The 17,215-nt window shown below is 53.5% G+C and overlaps 6 protein-coding genes across 6 annotated transcripts; 2 read left to right on the forward strand and 4 right to left on the reverse strand.

Annotated features, from left to right (window-relative positions):
- Window positions 1-306: 306 nt before the first annotated feature.
- Window positions 307-2,655, reverse strand: ASPACDRAFT_47223 (THO complex subunit THO1/HPR1; the record flags this gene model as incomplete). Its single annotated transcript, XM_020201917.1, has 7 exons — window positions 307-733; window positions 793-1,106; window positions 1,166-1,315; window positions 1,375-2,046; window positions 2,105-2,223; window positions 2,276-2,354; window positions 2,416-2,655. 7 exons carry the CDS (start codon window positions 2,653-2,655, stop codon window positions 307-309), a joined length of 2,001 nt encoding a protein of 666 aa, XP_020052213.1.
- A 346-nt stretch (window positions 2,656-3,001) lies between these two features.
- Window positions 3,002-7,459, forward strand: ASPACDRAFT_47224 (RNA helicase aquarius; the record flags this gene model as incomplete). The annotated part of the gene is made up of 4 exons (XM_020201918.1): window positions 3,002-3,237; window positions 3,316-3,416; window positions 3,476-6,943; window positions 7,005-7,459. 4 exons carry the CDS (start codon window positions 3,002-3,004, stop codon window positions 7,457-7,459), a joined length of 4,260 nt encoding a protein of 1,419 aa, XP_020052214.1.
- A 445-nt stretch (window positions 7,460-7,904) lies between these two features.
- On the reverse strand, window positions 7,905-9,196 carry ASPACDRAFT_47225 (PaaI family thioesterase; the record flags this gene model as incomplete). The annotated part of the gene is made up of 10 exons (XM_020201919.1): window positions 7,905-7,995; window positions 8,091-8,169; window positions 8,264-8,282; window positions 8,399-8,445; window positions 8,503-8,574; window positions 8,635-8,677; window positions 8,753-8,818; window positions 8,978-8,990; window positions 9,070-9,110; window positions 9,170-9,196. 10 exons carry the CDS (start codon window positions 9,194-9,196, stop codon window positions 7,905-7,907), a joined length of 498 nt encoding a protein of 165 aa, XP_020052215.1.
- Window positions 9,197-9,538: 342 nt separating this feature from the next.
- ASPACDRAFT_35280 (TFIIH/NER complex subunit TFB2) lies at window positions 9,539-11,155 on the forward strand (the record flags this gene model as incomplete). Its single annotated transcript, XM_020200107.1, has 3 exons — window positions 9,539-9,665; window positions 9,735-9,822; window positions 9,910-11,155. The coding sequence occupies 3 exons, from the start codon at window positions 9,539-9,541 to the stop codon at window positions 11,153-11,155; spliced, it is 1,461 nt and encodes a 486-aa protein (XP_020052216.1).
- Window positions 11,156-11,566: 411 nt separating this feature from the next.
- ASPACDRAFT_1859664 (uncharacterized protein) lies at window positions 11,567-14,098 on the reverse strand (the record flags this gene model as incomplete). Its single annotated transcript, XM_020197687.1, has 1 exon — window positions 11,567-14,098. The coding sequence occupies one exon, from the start codon at window positions 14,096-14,098 to the stop codon at window positions 11,567-11,569; it is 2,532 nt and encodes an 843-aa protein (XP_020052217.1).
- A 454-nt stretch (window positions 14,099-14,552) lies between these two features.
- On the reverse strand, window positions 14,553-16,572 carry ASPACDRAFT_35118 (uncharacterized protein; the record flags this gene model as incomplete). The annotated part of the gene is made up of 7 exons (XM_020200092.1): window positions 14,553-15,089; window positions 15,154-15,277; window positions 15,386-15,807; window positions 15,854-15,953; window positions 16,007-16,080; window positions 16,129-16,227; window positions 16,297-16,572. 7 exons carry the CDS (start codon window positions 16,570-16,572, stop codon window positions 14,553-14,555), a joined length of 1,632 nt encoding a protein of 543 aa, XP_020052218.1.
- Window positions 16,573-17,215: the final 643 nt, after the last annotated feature.

The following is a 17,215-nucleotide window of genomic DNA, read 5'->3' on the forward strand; positions in this document are numbered from 1 at the left end:
TCCCAATCCTGGCTGACGCTAGCCCAGCTGACTCAAGGCCAGAGATGCAACGCACCTGCTAGATGACTGGTGGCTTGGAGGCCGAGTGTATCTGTTGTTGCTCATTGACACAGATACTGATAATCGCCATACATCGTCTCTCCCCACCCCATCTCCCACAATTAGCGTGGTGATACGGATGCATACAGCCACAAAGTTCAGAGCAGAGGTAAGATCGTAGGAGACGGCATTGAGGGCGCCAATCAGACTCAAGGACAGGTGGGTTTGTGCCTCAATTTATCTGTACATGCGAATACGTGGCGTTCTTCACATCACCTTAGTGTCTGGCGCAATTGCATCCTTGGGATCAGCCAGAGTCTGGTCGGTGGCGATGGTTGTGTTCCCATCCTCCCCAGTCGTGGCTCCAAGGTCCTGCCCCGGTCCAGCGGATTCGCCCTCCGTCGACGGCTTCCCCGACGCCGTAACTTCTGGGGCCTGAGGGGTACCTTCCAGGGTCTGGGGCGTTCCATCTGATGGCTGGGCCGTGGCGAAGAGGATTTTCAGGTTTTTGCCGTCCTCAATTTTGTCAAATGCCGCGAGTTTGCTTTTCGCGGAGAGCCGTAGTATGCGCCAGGTCTTGCTCGCCTTTGACCGCAGAGCGTAATCTTTTTCCTCTTTCGTCTGAGCAAGGTCGAGATCTAACTCGTCGTCCATGATACTCATCATGAGGGAGTCCGCAGCAGGGACCGAAAATCTTACATGTCAACGTCAGCACACTGCTAGTGTATTTCCCCGGTATCTCGAAGCGCCTACCTTTCCGGATCCTTTAGCCTCTCCATGCCCGCCTGGGATTCCCCTTCGGAGAGAAATTTGAGACTGAGCGAGCCCATAGGCGAGGGGCGAAGGCGTTTGTTTGCATATGATCTAGTGGCATGCTCACGAGCACCAATGTATTCGGACACCGAAACAGCCGGCCTCTCGATCAACGGACAACCTTCTGCTTTCCATCGCACCCAGTTCTTGTCTCTCGAAAGAACGGTGTCCACCATTCGATAGTAGAACTTGCCGCCGACACCTTCCTGCAGATACTCCTCGATGGACTTCCGTATTTTGACCGCCCATTTAGCCTATGATTGTCAGCGACCGGACTAGATGAACACCGCATGGCAAGAGGGGGTGGAGGTACATCTTCCTCGCTTAGCAAGAACCCGTACAAGACTGATTTGTTAGTCAAGTCGACAAGCTTGGCTTTGGCTTTTGCGCCAAGTGAGAGCATGAAGTCCAGAAGGATGAGGGCCTGGACAAGCACGTGTCTTCGAAAGGCGGTATCGTTCACCTATTGCCGGAATGTCAGACTGCCTTATTCTGCGCAGTAGTAATCGGCCTGCCACGTACCTCGAGGTCGAACAAGTCCCTGCTTGTTAGGTACTTGGGATTGAAGCTGCTCGCGATCTCTTGTCCATCTGCGGTTCGTTTGCGCTTATTGGATTTCCGCTCTTCCGAAGTCTTTATGCTGCTGGAAGTCTCGAGATCCGTGTTCACGTGCTTGAAGGTGGCGAGTGTAGCTTCAAGCCCGGCTTTGAAGGCTGTGAAGTGTTGCGCGTCGAATGTCTTGGTTGGGGCAGAGAAGTAGGCCTGCAGGCTCCAGAATATCGGGTAGAGAGCATCCAAGTCAACCGCCTTATCCTCGGACTGCTCTTTGGCCTTGGAGACAATCACTCTGGGCGTGCTAGGGGGTTCTAGCGCATTTGCTTGCGAGTCGCTAGCTGCAGCACCCACGGCTTCGGTTTCTTCCCCGGGCGCTTCTTCCTCCTTATCGTCCGACATTTCCACGTCACCATCATCACCCCCTCTGACGGCGGCTTTGACGATCTCATCGTAAGTCGTGACATTGTCCGTGTGGTACTCACCCCGGAGATTGACGGCACTCTTGTCTCCCAGTGGGAAGCTTTGGAATAGAAAGATGAATACACGCCCACAGAAGACAGTATCTTCGGCTCTTGAGAGCCTCCGTAACAGCTCATTGCAGGATCTCAGGATGATTAAGCTTTTTTGTTTGAAATGTTTCTTTGCGAGCCGTCAGCACTTGGGACGAGGCTACTTTGACCGGCAAGCCAATTCCTACCTTTGTATTACGCTCTCTTCGCGACTCCAGATAATCGAAAACCTTCCGGCATCCGTCAATGGTCTGGCTGTCGAGCAATTCCTCAATCAACCAAAAGATCAAGCCCGGCTCACATTGTTCTAGGCACAGTCAGGATCCTCGTCGAGGCGAGCTACAGAATAGGGGTCTGACCGTTGTCGGAGAAGATCGAGATGATGTCAAGGAGATTCCAGATTTGGATAAACGAGGGCTGGTCGATTGACGTGGTGGCCTGTAGGCAATTCGGTTTTAGCAAGGACCTCTATACCCGACGCGAAACGTGATGATCATACCAAAAGGCTGTAGAACTTCTCTCGGAATGCAATTTCGACCGCGGCAAGCTGGGTCTGCTGGCCTAGCTTCTTGACGGATTGCGCATCCTCGCCTTGGATAAGCCAAAATGAGTCTCCGAGCTGCGTTTCGGTCAAAGGGGGTTCGATTTGTCCATCCGGTTTTGCATGTTCGGCGCGCGACAGGAGCTCGTCGATCAAGCTCTTGTAGACGGGTATCGCACCAACGTCCACCTCCGCCATACTTTCGAGCGACGTAGTAGCAACGAGGTTGGAACGTTTCTAGAGAGAAAATGAACAAGAAGGGTTGACGAAGGTGTAGACACAGGGAAAGCCTTCACAATCGCGGCGGATGATGGGGGGATTGGGGGGGTGACTGACTGGCTGCGGCTCTGCGGGTCCTAACCGCTGGAGGATTAATGCGGCCGGTAGGCGCGCGCCAGAAGCTTTCCCAATCCCGCCGCAACGGACCACTTGCGCAGTTACTGATCGGAGACCACGCCCCGGAGTCCAGTTGAAGCAATTCTTCTCCTCCCCCTCCTCCTCTTCTTTCCCCTTACCCCCAATTTCCTCCTCCTTACGTCTAGGAATGGGCCTCCAGACACGTCAGGTGATGGCGCCGGGCCTTGATTCCAGACCGAACGTGGACGACTTTCGGGAAAACAGTCCCTGGGTGCAGTTGGCGAAATCCCACTGGCTGGAGGGCTCCAAAACCCGCAAAGTCAAGCAGGATGTCATAAAAAAGGAGATCTGGGATCCCCTCGAGGCTGAAAAGTTCGCCTTTCGCTCGCTTCTCACCCTGGAGAACCTGAACATCTTGGAAAAGTATGCGCGCCCCCCCCATCCTTTCGAGATAAATCGGCTAGCTTGGAACAAGACGGATGGCTAACCCGCCGATCGTAGGTATCTTTGGCCGACCTACACTGAAGATGCGTCGAATTACCATGTGTTGTTGCTCGTCTTGATTGTGAGTGTCAAGCAACGCGAACACTTACCGATCTGGGGTAAGCTCGATAACGTGCACGAAACATTCTCTGCGGAGAACCTACTAATCGAAGTCTAGAGGTCTTCTCCGATCGCCCGGACGATTTCTCGAACCTTTTCCATCGAATCCTCTCGATGAGCATCGACCCCTCCCTCGATGCGTCCCCACGACTATCCATCATCTCCTTTATCATCAGTGCTTTCCAATCCGTCGAAAATACCTTGATCCGCAAAGAGTGCGCACCGCTCGTTTCTATCTCCATCTGGCACAACCTCTCCAGCGAAGGGGCAAGAGATTCCTTATTAGCAAAAAGTCCGGGGTTGAAAAAGGCATGGCGAGCTGCAGCCAAACGGTACGATGCGGGAGATGAAGCTGCCAAGGCGAAGATTCGCTTCGAGAGGTCATGGCTGTACACGATGTTCTTGGATTTCCTCCGCAGATTGAACAGCGCCGAGAAAGACCAGACACAGAACCTGAGATACTGTGAGCGATTCCTCGAGTTCCTCGTCGATCTAGAAAGCCAGCCCCCCACCCGGCGCTACGTCAACACGCTTTTGAAGGACCTTAATTTGCTAGCGGTTCTCCGTCTGTCGCAGCTCTACCGCTCACCCGACAATGCGCTCTTCCGTGACCTCAGTGGTCTGCTCAAGCACTTTGCATCGTTCGCCATTGATGACTTCACAGGAGAAGCTCTATCGCCTCAGTCAGTCTACGATGTCCATTGCCAAGAGCTGGCACGTTTGCAGAGGACTTCCATGAAATACTTCAAGGACAAGCTTATGATCCTGGCCCTGTCCAACTACGGTTCTATTGAGCAACGCTCGGAGTTGGAAGGTCAATTGGCATCTTTGCAGGAGGACGAACTGCAGAAGCTCTGCAGCCATCTTGGATTCCGCATTGAGTACCCTAAACAGTCGCAAGTCACACCCGACCGCCAACTGTACATGGAGATCCTCCTCTCATTCTACGAACGGAAGCCAACCTTTCAAGAAGCTGCATCGCAGCTCAGCATTGTCCCCACGGAGGTAGATCTCTATGATCCTGCATTGCTGCGCAATGAGAATTACGATGGGTCTACCCCGCTAGCTATTCCCAAATTGAACCTACAATACCTCAGCACTGGCGACTTCCTTTGGCGTTCATTCCTCCTATACCGCTCCGAGGCTTTCTTCCAGATCCGGAAAGATATGGAGTCAGTCATCAAGCGGATGCAGCCCCGCGCAAGTCGTGATGGTAAGACTGTGACATTTGATGGTTTCTCGAGGATGGCTATCCCGATTACGAAGCCCGCTATAATTGAAGTCGCTCCTCCCAAGGTCGGTTCCGCCAAGCCTGCTTTTGTCAGGGCTGAAATCGCCATCGAGGTGGGCAGGTTAGCAGACCACATTCGTAGGGAATGGGACTCTCTGCGTCCAGATGATGTCATTTTCCTCTTGGCCGTGCAGTCGGATGGTGCCGCGAAGTCTGGACTTCGCGAGTCTGAAGCTCCCGGGCTGACACACCTTCGAACCGCAGAGATAGTTCAGGTGCTAGACGAAAATGGTCGTCCCTTACGAGATTTCTCTTCCGGCCAGTCGAATGGCTACAAACACAAACCTCGTGTCCGGAAGCTGTTGGTCAATCTGGACCCCGCTGCTTTCAAGGCAGACAGAGACGCACTTGCCCGAGGAAAGCTGGATATTTATTCGTCAATCAACGTGGTTGCCCGGAGGAAGGGAAGAGAAAACAACTTTAAATCGATCCTCGATACTATGCAGAAATTGATCGTCTCCGACATCGCTCTGCCTTCCTGGATTCAGGATATTTTCTTGGGCTATGGGGATCCGGCCGGAGCTCGATACACCGAATTGCCCAATCGACTTAAGTCGGTCGATTTCCGAGACACATTTTTGGACTGGCAACATCTGATTGAAAGCTTCCCCGGAAGGACCATCGAGCCCTCGACCAGCGAGACCTCCAGTTTCGGTCCTCCGTATGTATTGGAATATGTTGAAGAACCTTCTCAGACCCCGTCAGCGGGCACCAAGAGGCGACGCAAAGATCAGTCGGAAAAGGCATCAGGTCCCAAGTCACTGCGCGTTTCGACATACAAACCGCCACACCCAGGCCCCTATCCGATTGATGCCCCCAAATTGAACACAGTGCGCTTCACTCCGGCGCAGGTTGAGGCTATCACGTCAGGGACCCAACCTGGGTTGACTGTCATTGTCGGCCCTCCTGGCACTGGCAAGACTGATGTCGCCACGCAAATCATCAACAACATCTACCACGACTTCCCTAATGAGCGTACACTCCTGATCGCGCACAGCAATCAAGCACTGAACCAGCTCTTCCAGAAGATTGTGGCTCTTGACATTGACGAACGTCATCTTCTCCGTCTTGGTCATGGTGAGGAAGAGCTAGAAACCGACTCAAACTACAGCAAGTACGGCCGAGTTGAGTCGTTTCTTGAAAACCGCAATTTCTTCCTCAGTGAGGTCACTCGATTGGCTGCATCAATCGGAGCTCAAGGGGCCCATGGGAACTCCTGCGAAACTGCTGGTTATTTCAACACAGTCTACATTCAGCCTGCTTGGGCCAAGTTCTGGGATCACGCGCGTGCCGAGGATGTTTCCAACGAGGAAGTCGTCGCAGCTTTCCCTTTCCATGACTATTTCTCGAATGCACCGCAGCCCGTCTTCGAACCTACCGCACCAAAAGAGACTATACTCGATGTAGCGAAGGGCTGCCAGCGGCACATCGATAAGATCTTCTCTGAGCTGGAAGATATCCGGCCGTTTGAGATTCTACGTCAGCAGAAGGACAAGGCCAACTATCTTCTTGTGAAGGAAGCGCGGATCATTGCCATGACATCGACGCATGCAGCGATGCGCCGTCAAGAGATTGCTGATCTAGGATTCCACTACGACAATGTCATCATGGAAGAAGCCGCACAAATTACAGAGATTGAATGTTTCATTCCCACTGCGCTGCAGAACATGAAGAATGGCGAACTTCCTCTTAAGCGCGTGGTTCTTTGTGGTGATCATTTACAAAACTCGCCCATTATTCAAAACATGGCCTTCCGGCAATACGCACATTTTGAACAGAGTCTTTTCCTGCGGCTGGTGAGACTGGGTGTTCCTGTTATCACACTCGATCAGCAGGGCCGTTCCAGACCGAGCATTGCGGAGCTCTTCCAATGGCGCTACAAACAGCTTGGGAACCTTCCCACTGTCGAGACGGTGGAAGAGTACAAACGGGCAAATGCCGGTTTCCAATTTGACTACCAATTCATCAACGTCCCCGACTATCAAGGCAACGGGGAGCGAGAACCCACGCCACATTTCATCCAGAACCTGGGTGAGGCTGAATATGCCGTCGCCATCTATCAATACATGCGTCTTCTTGGATATCCTGCGTCGAAGATCTCGATCCTTGCAACGTACGCCGGTCAAACGGCCTTGATCAAGGATGTCTTGAGCCACCGCTGTGCCAAGAACGGATTGTTCGGCATGCCTAAGATTGTTACTACTGTCGACAAATACCAAGGTGAACAGAACGACTGTAAGTCATCCTATTGTTGATATGACCTTTATTGGGAACTATACTAATCCGGATCTTGTAGACGTCATTCTTTCCCTTACGCGGACGCGTACCGTGGGGTATCTCCGCGATGTCCGTCGTCTGACCGTTGCGCTCTCTCGCGCCCGGCTGGGACTATACATCCTCGGTCGCCGTGAAGTATTCGAATCATGTTACGAGCTGAAGCCGGCGTTCGACCTTCTGTTCCAGCGTCCGGATAAGCTCATGCTTGCACCGGGGGAGATGTTCCCTTCTGCCCGCTCGCAGGATGACGAAGTTCAAGGCACTCCAATGGAGAGCGTCGAGCATCTCGGGCAGTACGTGTTCGAAATGACCCAGGCCAAGCTCAAGGCAATGGGCGAAGACAACATTGCTATCGACAATGATGTGCAGGTCGCCGACGAGGATCAGGTGGTCGACGAAGATGAGGTCATGATGGGTACCGGCGAAGACATGGATGACGACCCTCTGCACGAACATACCCTTACTGGCGTTTGAAATGATTTGAATCAGTCGGCCATCTACGATTCTGCAATCTACCTACCTACTCCCACCCACCCACCCCATCCATGTACGTCTCTTTATGTATGCCTCTCTTTAAATCCTAGTACCCTGGTTCCATTGGGAAGCGAATTTATGAACATGTGAAGGACTGGGCGCTTCCATGAGACGACGCCACAGTCATGACAAAATCTTGTCTTTCTATTAACCTTCCCGTATATATGCGCTCTGTAAGACTGTGGCTTGATGCCCGAGAAGAAATTCTGCAGACAGCTTGAAGCTTGCGGTCCCAACATATATACTGTACATCTATACAGCTACAGTCTCTAAATCGCGTCTCTCGCCTTTCTTTTTCTACAGGGGTACGAGTCGTGTCTCCGACTATCCGACTCATAGATCATCATCACCTTCGCCAAAGTACCCTCAAAAGAGAGAGCCCCACTTAAGTTTCGCTCTTCGACGAGGACTGTTGCTCCTCCTTTGCCATCTCTTCGACGATATTCTGCGGGTCCTTCCATGCAAGGGCGACGAACCTGATCGGGAGAGAGTTCATTAATTAGCCCAAGCCCCCCCGCTCCATATTTGTACGAATAAAAAATCGACAGAGGGGGGTTGAGAAGGTGCATACTTAGTGTGACTGCCCCGCGCAAAGACATCGCCCTTCTCGTTGAGGAATTTGATCGAGGTGTAGGCCAGAGTTTTGCCGACTGCGTTTACAGAAATTAGATTCCGCGAGATAAAGCACGAATGTGCTGCATTCGGAGGGGGGACTGCTATCGACGGCAAGCAGGTAAGACTCACATTTATCACATTTGACCTCCTGTATATGGCGAAATCAGCATTAACTTATATTCTGGTATCGTATTCTGACCTGGCATGGAGCGAGGTCCAACGCATGCAGGGAAAGGCCCCCCTGGGTGTGGGAGGTTTACATACCGCCAGAATCTTGTCTCCGACTTTACCCCCGGAGCTGAGATAGGTCACTTATTTCGCAGACGAATTAGCGATTATGGACTTGGTTATTGGGGGTTCTACCTCACCATTGAGATCGGTCGATACACCCGTAGCGAAGAGACCGCGGGAGGCTACCGCCAGAGAACCGCCTAGGTCCACTGGAGACAGTTTGAGTTTCAGTTCAAGAGCAAAAAGCCAGCACACGCTGGGTCACGTACCCATGCTGGCGATGGTTCCGCCATGGAGGATTTGCAAGCGGTTCTGGGTTGCGGATGTTAGGGACTTGTATGCGGCGACTGTACTTGATGCTAACACTTGGAGAAACGGTTAGCTTACTGTGTGCTCTTTCTTGATGTCGAGTTCAAAGTTGACTCTGCCAGGTCGGGCGGCTGTTACGCGGAGCTGTTGGGTTTCACAGGGGTGGTTAGTTTTTGATGCGAAGTCTTGGTTGGGAAGTTGATAGGCCGGAGAAGCCGTGGGTGATGTATATGTATATACTATATTTCATGCAACTGCGCATATAGACGGTACGAGATGCAAATGGTTTGAAGGAGGGCTTACACCATCTAATAGACTTGAAACATCACATTCGTTGAGCTGTCAATGGCCAGAAACTCATGGATGATGCAGAAATGCCGTTTGTATTGACTTACCGAGGCTCCAGCCCCGAATTGGCCCGAAAGGACTCCCAGACCTGTGGTGGAACAGTCAATATGATGAATGTGAATAAGAAGTAAGACCAAAGTCACTTACAGATCTAACAAAGCGCAAGGAGGTCATGGTGAATTCAAGTAAAAAATCAGTGCAATTGAGTCGAGTTGCGGAGATATATGAGCTAAGTCACTACGGAGTATAGACGGGCGGGACGGGTAGAAGTCGGAAAGGCGAAGGGGAAGTAAGTGACTTAGTTAAGCAAGTTGAGGTCATCGCCGCGGACTGCGCTTGGTGGTGGTCTCGCCCCCCGAACCGCTCTCCGCAATTCTACTCTTTTTGCGTACTCACACCAAGCTTCCACAAGGCTTTCTCTATAACTTGGTTGTTACCCAAGGCTGCAGGCGACCCAGCTTCTCTCCTCCCTCTCCCTGGTCGCACCATGCTGCAGAGGTGACTTGTGCAGACAAGATGGCTGCTGCACCATCGTCTCGTCCGTTTGAATATCTCGAAAGCCTTCCTGGCACGGTCTTCTTCAAGCTTTACCAGCAGCCATCAACCGCCCTCGCCATTTTCAGGCGCATGCTGCCTGACTTGGGTATGCCATGCCATCTACCCCTTCTGGCCAAGGAGTGTGCCTTTTAGACTGATGCTGTGATTGCTATAGCAAAATGTTTTGTGATGGCCTTGCTGTACCTCAAGGATCCGCTCCCCGCGGCGGATCTGGAGGTCTGGGTGAAATCCGAGAGCTTGAAGTGAGTTTTCTATCTGACTCTGTCATGGGGCGTGTGTACGTTGGCTTGGATTCATTCAGTTGGCTAATGACAAACGCCGGCGTGAAGGGAACGTGATAATGCGCTTTCGATTCTCGGCCGGTTACATATCTTGTCGAATACCGTCATCGCGAACAATGTGCGAGCGTACATGGTCACGAACCCGTTCGCTGCCTCGCTGCGACACGCCCTCACGGGGGCCGAGCAGACCCAGTCCTTTGGCGTTCTGGCCCACCCGCCCAACGCGGCGGCGGTCTCCATCGCCAACCTGGACGACTACGCGCGGCGGCAGTGGGAAGGCGTGCTGGGCTACATGGTGGGGACGAGCGGGCTCGGGATCCAGCGGGACGTCAACCTGAGCAAAGGGGTGAAACAGCTGCTGCAGGCGGGCCATCTGGTGGAGATCCGCGGCACGCGCGTGGACATCACCAAGGACGGGTTCGCGTTCGTGCTGCAGGACGTCAGCACGCAGGTGTGGCACATCCTGATCCTGTACGTGGAGAGTGCCGAGGCGATCGGCATGGACAGCGTGGAGGTGCTCTCGTTCGTCTTCCTGCTGAGCAGCCTCGAGCTGGGCCAGTCGTACGAGAAGCGCCACCTGACGGCGAACCAGCTGCGCACGCTCGCCGACCTGGCCGACTTCGGCATCGTCTACCAGGAGTCGCCCGAGGCGGCGCACTTCTACCCGACCCGGCTGGCGACGACGCTCACCTCGGACTCCAGCGCGCTGAGCAACCCCATCGCCGGCTCGCTGGCCGGCAATCCGACCGGCGATCCTTCCTCCTCCTCTAACGCCGCAAACAAAGCCGGCACGGGCTTCATCATCATCGAAACCAACTACCGGCTGTACGCCTACACCTCGTCGCCGCTGCAGATCAGCCTCATCGCCCTCTTCACCACCCTCAAGTACCGCTTCCCCAACCTGATTACCGGCAAGATCACCCGCCAGTCCATCCGCCGCGCCGTCGAGATGGGCATCACCGCCGACCAGATCATCTCCTACCTGTCCACCCACGCCCACCCGCAGATGCGCAAGCACAACACCTCCCGCTCCACCTCCAACCAGGCCGGCATCCCCCAGTCCATCCTGCCCCCCACCGTCGTCGACCAGATCCGCCTCTGGCAGCTCGAGCGCGACCGCGTCCAGGCCACCGCCGGCTTCCTGTTCAAGGACTTCGTTAGTCTGGCCGAGTACGAGGCCCCCTGCCGCTATGCCGAGGAGATTGGCGTGCTCGTCTGGAAGTCGGACCGCAAGCGCATGTTCTTCGTGACCCGACACGAACAGGTGGCCGCTTTCTTACGGAGTCGAAAGTGAAAAAGATTCTACATGAGATGGTTAACGGATGCTTATTTTAAGGGCGGTCTGGCGTTCACGGCTTACACGCTTTACTTTTGGCGAGAGGATCTTACTGATGACCTGGAATTGGGGCTTATAGATAGGACCGCGGGGGAAATGTATCATAGGAGAAATCTTTTGATGACTAGGAATCAAACAACATGCACACGAAGTAACGACCACCTTACCTTCCTTGGGTACATATCAATAATTTTAATAGGGAGCGAAGCACACTGAAAACATAAGAGAACTATTCCTCTACCTAGCACCAGCATTACCATGAATCTAACCATAAGAACAAAAACGCCTATTCTTACCAGACTTTTATAGTACAGTACAGCCCAGCCGAGAACTCCACCCCCCTCACTCCAAACCGAAGAAAAACCAGGTTCAATCCATCCACCGATCCCCAAACTTAACCACATACGCATCCCGAAACCTCCGCAAACTCCCACTCGCCTCGTCCGTCACACAGACATTCTCAAGCAGCATGAACGCCCGCTTGACGCGGGAATTCGGCAGATCCCCGTCGTCCGCGTCCGCGTCCGCATGTGTGTCCACCGCAGCAGCATCCGGCCCCGCCAGCGGCCGCTGCGGGTAGCTCGAAAGCATCCCAGGAGATCCCGTGGCTGCGTCGGGCTGCCGGAACGAATCCTCGTAGTGGAATGCATTGGTCAGGGTCACGAACCGGCCCAGCCAGTAGGTCGACGGTCGGGCTTCCCAGACCTGGGCGAAGGACTTCGGGTCCGCAATGAGTTTGGGGCGGTTGAGGGATTTGAAGATCGAGGGGAGGGAGGCGATGCGCGTGTGGGTGAAGCTGCGGCGCGGGGTTGTGGTGGTACTGGCGCTGGTATTGGCGGCTGGGGGAGCACGGGTTGGGGTGAGCAACTGTTTTTTCTGTTCTTCTTGGACGCGGTGGAGGGTAATTCTTCGGAGTGGTTGTTGGGGGTGCTGGGTTACGGTTACGGTGGGTTTGCGGTGGGCTGTTGTTGCTGTTGCTAGTGGTGGTCTTGCTGGTGGTCGTGCTGTTCTGGGTGCAGGAGGCGCAGCCCTAACGGAACCAGGTCTATTGCCACTACCACTACCACGACTATCTTCCTTTTGGGCCTGTGTGGCTCGTAACCTCGGGGGCGATGATGATGGTAGCTGTGAAGGAGCAGGAGGAGGAGCCAGTTGTGAATTCCTTCGTAGAGGCTCCCTTTTCGGTCCTATCGAGGATGATGGTAGCCGTGGAGCAGCAGCAGCAGCAGCAGCAGGAGGAGGAGGAGGAGGAGGAGGAGGAGGAGGAGGAGGAGGAGGAGGAGCTAAATGCGAGTTCCTTGGTATAGACTCTCTCTTCGGTCCTATCGCAGATGATGAGAGCTGTGCAGGAGCAACAACAGGAGGGGCCAGTTGCGAATTCCTTCGTGGGGGCTCCCTTTTCAGTCCTATCGAGGATGATGGTAGCCGTGGAGCAGCAGGAGGAGGAGGAACGAGTTGCGAATTCCTTCTGAAAGACTCCCTCCTTGAACCTATCGCGGGTGCAGGAGCAGGAGCAGGCGCAGGTGCTGCACGCAGACCCGTCGATTCTCTCTTTGTCCTCGTCTGCTGCAACTGCGGCTGCGGCTGCAATTGCTCTCTGTTACCCTGAGCGCGCAGATTCTCAAACTTGCTCGTCCATCGCACCCTTCTCGGCGGGGTGGGATTGATGCCCGACGCTCTTCGGGGCTCTTGCGCTGCTGTGGCCCTCGTTGCAGCCGTTATTGCTGGTGGTGCGCCGACCATCTTGGACCGCGAGGATATCGTCCCGTCGAATAGTCGACTACGAGTATTGGTGGCGGCTGAAGGGAAGGACTTGCGCAGCGCAGTAGAGGTGGAAACAGAAGGACGCCGAGGAGCGAGGAGACTTCCTGGTCGCGCTTTCCTTCGTTCTTCAGCTCCATTGTTCAGCGGCCTTCTCACTACTAACCCCTGGGAGGTGGAAGTGAAGGTCTGGGCCTGCTCCGGCTGCTGTTCCTGCTGCGGCGGTTGTTGGCGATTATAAAGCCTAGTCGTCGTCGTCAACCCATTCGAGCCCCTCGTCGTACCTGCCCTCATCTCGTTGTCAGTATCATTCCACCACCAGATCTCATCTGAAGGTATTGTTGCTGTTCGCGATGGTGAACGTGTCGACACCACCTGCGTTGGGGGACTGTCTCCCCAGGAATCGGAGGGGTAGCAGTAGCCGTAATCGTAGTCGTAGTCGTGACTGTAGCCGTAGTTGTAGTCGCAGTCGCAGTCGCAGTAGCTGTGAGCACAACCCCTGCATGTAGATCCAGACACAGGTGCAGGTTGCGAACAACCGCCGGCCCCACCCACATCTTTATGCATCTCATCGGCAGCCCCTTCGTCGTCGTTGTTAGGCCCTTTGTGCAGGAGCTTTTCATCTTCTGGGGGGAGGTTCTCTTTGTCCGGAGACGCAGCTACCCGGTTTGGAAGATTCTTTGAGGATGTTGACGACGGGGGAGAAATCCCCTGCCCCTTGGCGCGGTAGAGTCCTTTGTTTGGAGAAAGGCATTGTTGGGTGACTTTGGCATTGTTTTGTTGCTGGAGCTGTTGGTGGCCAGATGTATTCCGGTTCTGATCTGCGCGGTGGCGGAGGGTTGTGTGTCGTTTGCGTTTGCTGAGTAGAGTCGAGAGGGTGATTCGGTGGTTGCGTCTCTTGGGTGGTGGGGCAAGAAAACTTGTTGTTGATGTGTGGGGATATGGTGGAGAGAAGGGAGCAAGGGGAGGGGGTGATCCGTATCGTGTTGACGGTGTGCTGAAGGTCTGTCTGCGACGGTCATGTGGCTCTGGCTCAGTCTCTTCGGCTTGTGTGTCTCGAGATTCATCATTCAGTCTGCTGGTTAGAGGCCGTCTGGCTGGTAGCTGGGATAGTCTTTGAGGAGGACCGGATGTAGGCATTGTCAATCGCTGTGTTGGGATTGACTTCGTAGCCAGGGATGGTGGTTTAGTCTGCTCTCAGTCATATTTGAGCTGAGAGGTTGAGCGAGTCTGAGTCTGCGGTGTGTCCTGTCGATGATCTTCAGATCAATGCCATGGTAACGCTTTGGTGCAGCGCGGTTGTTGATAGTGTGAACTGCATTGATGTCTGATCCAACGCAACAATTTCATATCGAGATATCAAAATGTAGGGACTGCAACCGAGCACATAAGCAAAAGTCAGAGAATGTGAATACCGACTAAAAAGATGAAATCGAGACTAGAGTAAACAACTATCTTGAGTCAAGTCATTTGAGGGTAGATTTTACTAGTAAGTAAATTTAAACTGTATCCTGTTAAGTATCCGTAGTAATAACATACAGATATCCTGGCCAAGGCCAGCCACCGATTTCAAAATGAGGAATGTCAGGCATCTCTAAGCACTAGAAAGCAGTTCGCTCACCAACCTTGCTGCTGCCAGTGTCTCCTCATCCTTGAAATGCTTTCCTACCAATTGCAATCCCACCGGCGCCCCCTCATATCTTTCAGCTCCGGCAACCTTCCATTTCATCCATTCCCGTTCATCAACACCATTCGTCCGCGGTACATACTCCTTTTCTTCTTCTACCAGCTCATCCTTTTCGACGAACAGCCCGCTTGGAAACACTACGGCTGGCTGATCTAGAATGTTCCAGATAGCCGTGTAATTCCAGTAGTGGCTCTCCCCGAGCACGGCAGCGACGCCAACGTACGCAGGGCAGAGAATGAAGTCCACGCCGCGAGACCGCATCAAGGCTTGATACTCATCGCGGTAGACATCGCGTTGAGCATTCAGGGTCCAGGTCTCGGCGATATTGAGGGGATTGGGGCTGCTGTAAGCAAAAGCCCACGAGGTCAGGGGGAGTGTGGGCTCGCCAGAGGCTGTGATCAGGCTACGTTGGAGAAGGGCGGCATCGGGATAGTACATTTTAGACTTTCGACTGTCAGCACAGAGCAGAAGAGCGGACTGTGGATATGACCTCAAGGGCAGGACTCACAATTATGTCCCAGCCATGGCCGTGTTTGTAGGGTTCCCAGTCCACGACCTTGATGCCGGCTGCTTCAAGCTTGGATTTGGCGTGTCTGAGTGCGCGGGTAACGGGGGGATGGGGATGGACAATCCTGAAGGTAGTGAGCGATAAGTAGTCTACTCTTGACGCGGTCTTGTTTCCACAGCTGAAGCCATGTGACGGTGCGAGAGCGGAGACCCAAGTTACGAGGTAGGCTTACCCGTCATCCCACAGGATTCCAACGGTCATATCCTTGGTAGGCTGCACTCGTCGCCAAGGTACCGGCGGAATCGAGGTTTCGATCTCCCATGGCTGTTGATCCAGGACAGCCTGCTGAAAGAGTTCGAGATCTGCCACACTCTGACTAGCAAGAGGACCAACAACCCCACGAATTGCTTCTTGGCCAGGTTCAGGCGCCTTGATGCCTGTCATTGGGTTGCGTAGAGCCGTCGGACGAAATCCATACGAACCACAGAATGCAGCAGGACAGCGGATCGAGCCTCCAATATCTGTACCGATGCCCAGAGGGGCACATTTAAAGCCCGTTGAAGCGCCCTCGCCTCCCGAGGAGCCTCCGGGACTGAGAGTGAGGTTGTATGGATTCAGCGTCGTGCCAGTCAGGTTGTTGCTACAGCAGAGATGCTGACAGAGTCAGCTATGTTGTAACTTGATGAGAAGGGAGAGATACCATGAGGGATTGTGGTTGATTTGTGCGGACGTGGAAAATAGCCCCGGCTTTTTCAAGGCATTGAAGGAGTAGTGCATCCTCGGTTGCAATGTCATTTACCCTTCAAATAGTCAGTCGTGAATGCCTTTTCCGTTTCAACATGTTTGAATGTACCATGCTACATAGCCGCCGTTGCAGGTCAAATCCTTGATACCGATATGCTCTTTGACGCTGATGGGTACTCCGTGCTGTGACCGTCAACTCCCTCTCTTATTTTGTAAATGAGTTTATCCTACCAGCGGGCCAATCAGCTTCCCAGTCTCCTTGAAGTGTCGATCTAGTTCTTTTGCTCGCGAAATAGCCTTCTCTGCCAAAAACTCCGTCGCGAAGTTGAGCTAGGACATCTAGTATTAGTTGCTGGATTACTTTGACGGATAGACTTCGGCGGAACCGATTATACGAACCAATTGGTGTCCGACCACGGCACGCTTCAGGAAAGCCGTCACCACCTCCTCTGCGGTAAGCCTTTCGGAGCCCATGTCGCGTACCAACTCTGTGGCGGACATCTCGGTAATGGCCAGCTCGTGCTCCGAGAACAGCCCACTCCTGCGCGGGAAGTCCTCTACGTTCTTTTCATCGGGCGAGGGCAATTTGTCTGCCGGGATGAGCCATTGTTGAGGGATGGAGCTAGAGAGGATATCGCGAGCCTTTTGAGCCTGAGTCTCCCAGGGAAGTGTCATTTTGCAGGATAATGATGATAATGGTGGGGATCCAACTGAACAATCGAGAGGTGAACAGAAGCAAGGAGCAGGAACTTGGGTAAGTCAACTTTATAGTGCCGCGTTTAGCCACCAGCCCTCACACAACTAGCGCATAGCCGACATCATTGAGGGTTTGGAATCAGGCGGGATCGATACTTGAAAGGCATTTCCGAATCGGAATGCAATCCAATCACGGTGGCTCGCGGGGAAGCAAGAGGGGATGCTGTGCAAGCGGCGTGCAGATAGGCGATCAACCTCGGGTGGGGATGCGGTCTTTCTTATCTCCAAGCTATCGCGAGTACCTGCCTATTGTGGCGGATTGGAGGGAAGTTCAATGAGTCTGTTCCATCGAAGCCCCCGACACGTCCTTGAATGGCACGTTTCTGTGCAGCCACAGAGTCTCTGCGAGATCTAGGGATCGTGGGAGACAGGTACTTTAAAGCTAGAACAACACAATGCCTTTGTTGTCTCACGGAATCAATTCCGCATATCTGAGGGGTAAGAGATAAGATATTCCGACTTCTTATCGAAGTCTTATCGTTGAATGTCGATCTGTGAGGGGAAGAACAGCAGGCGACTGAAGAAGAGTTGAGGAGAGAGAAGCAGGAAGCCTGAGGAGGAG

The sequence above is a fragment of the Aspergillus aculeatus genome (genome assembly GCF_001890905.1).
Source record: "Aspergillus aculeatus ATCC 16872 unplaced genomic scaffold ASPACscaffold_18, whole genome shotgun sequence".
Taxonomy (NCBI): Eukaryota; Fungi; Ascomycota; class Eurotiomycetes; order Eurotiales; family Aspergillaceae; genus Aspergillus; species Aspergillus aculeatus.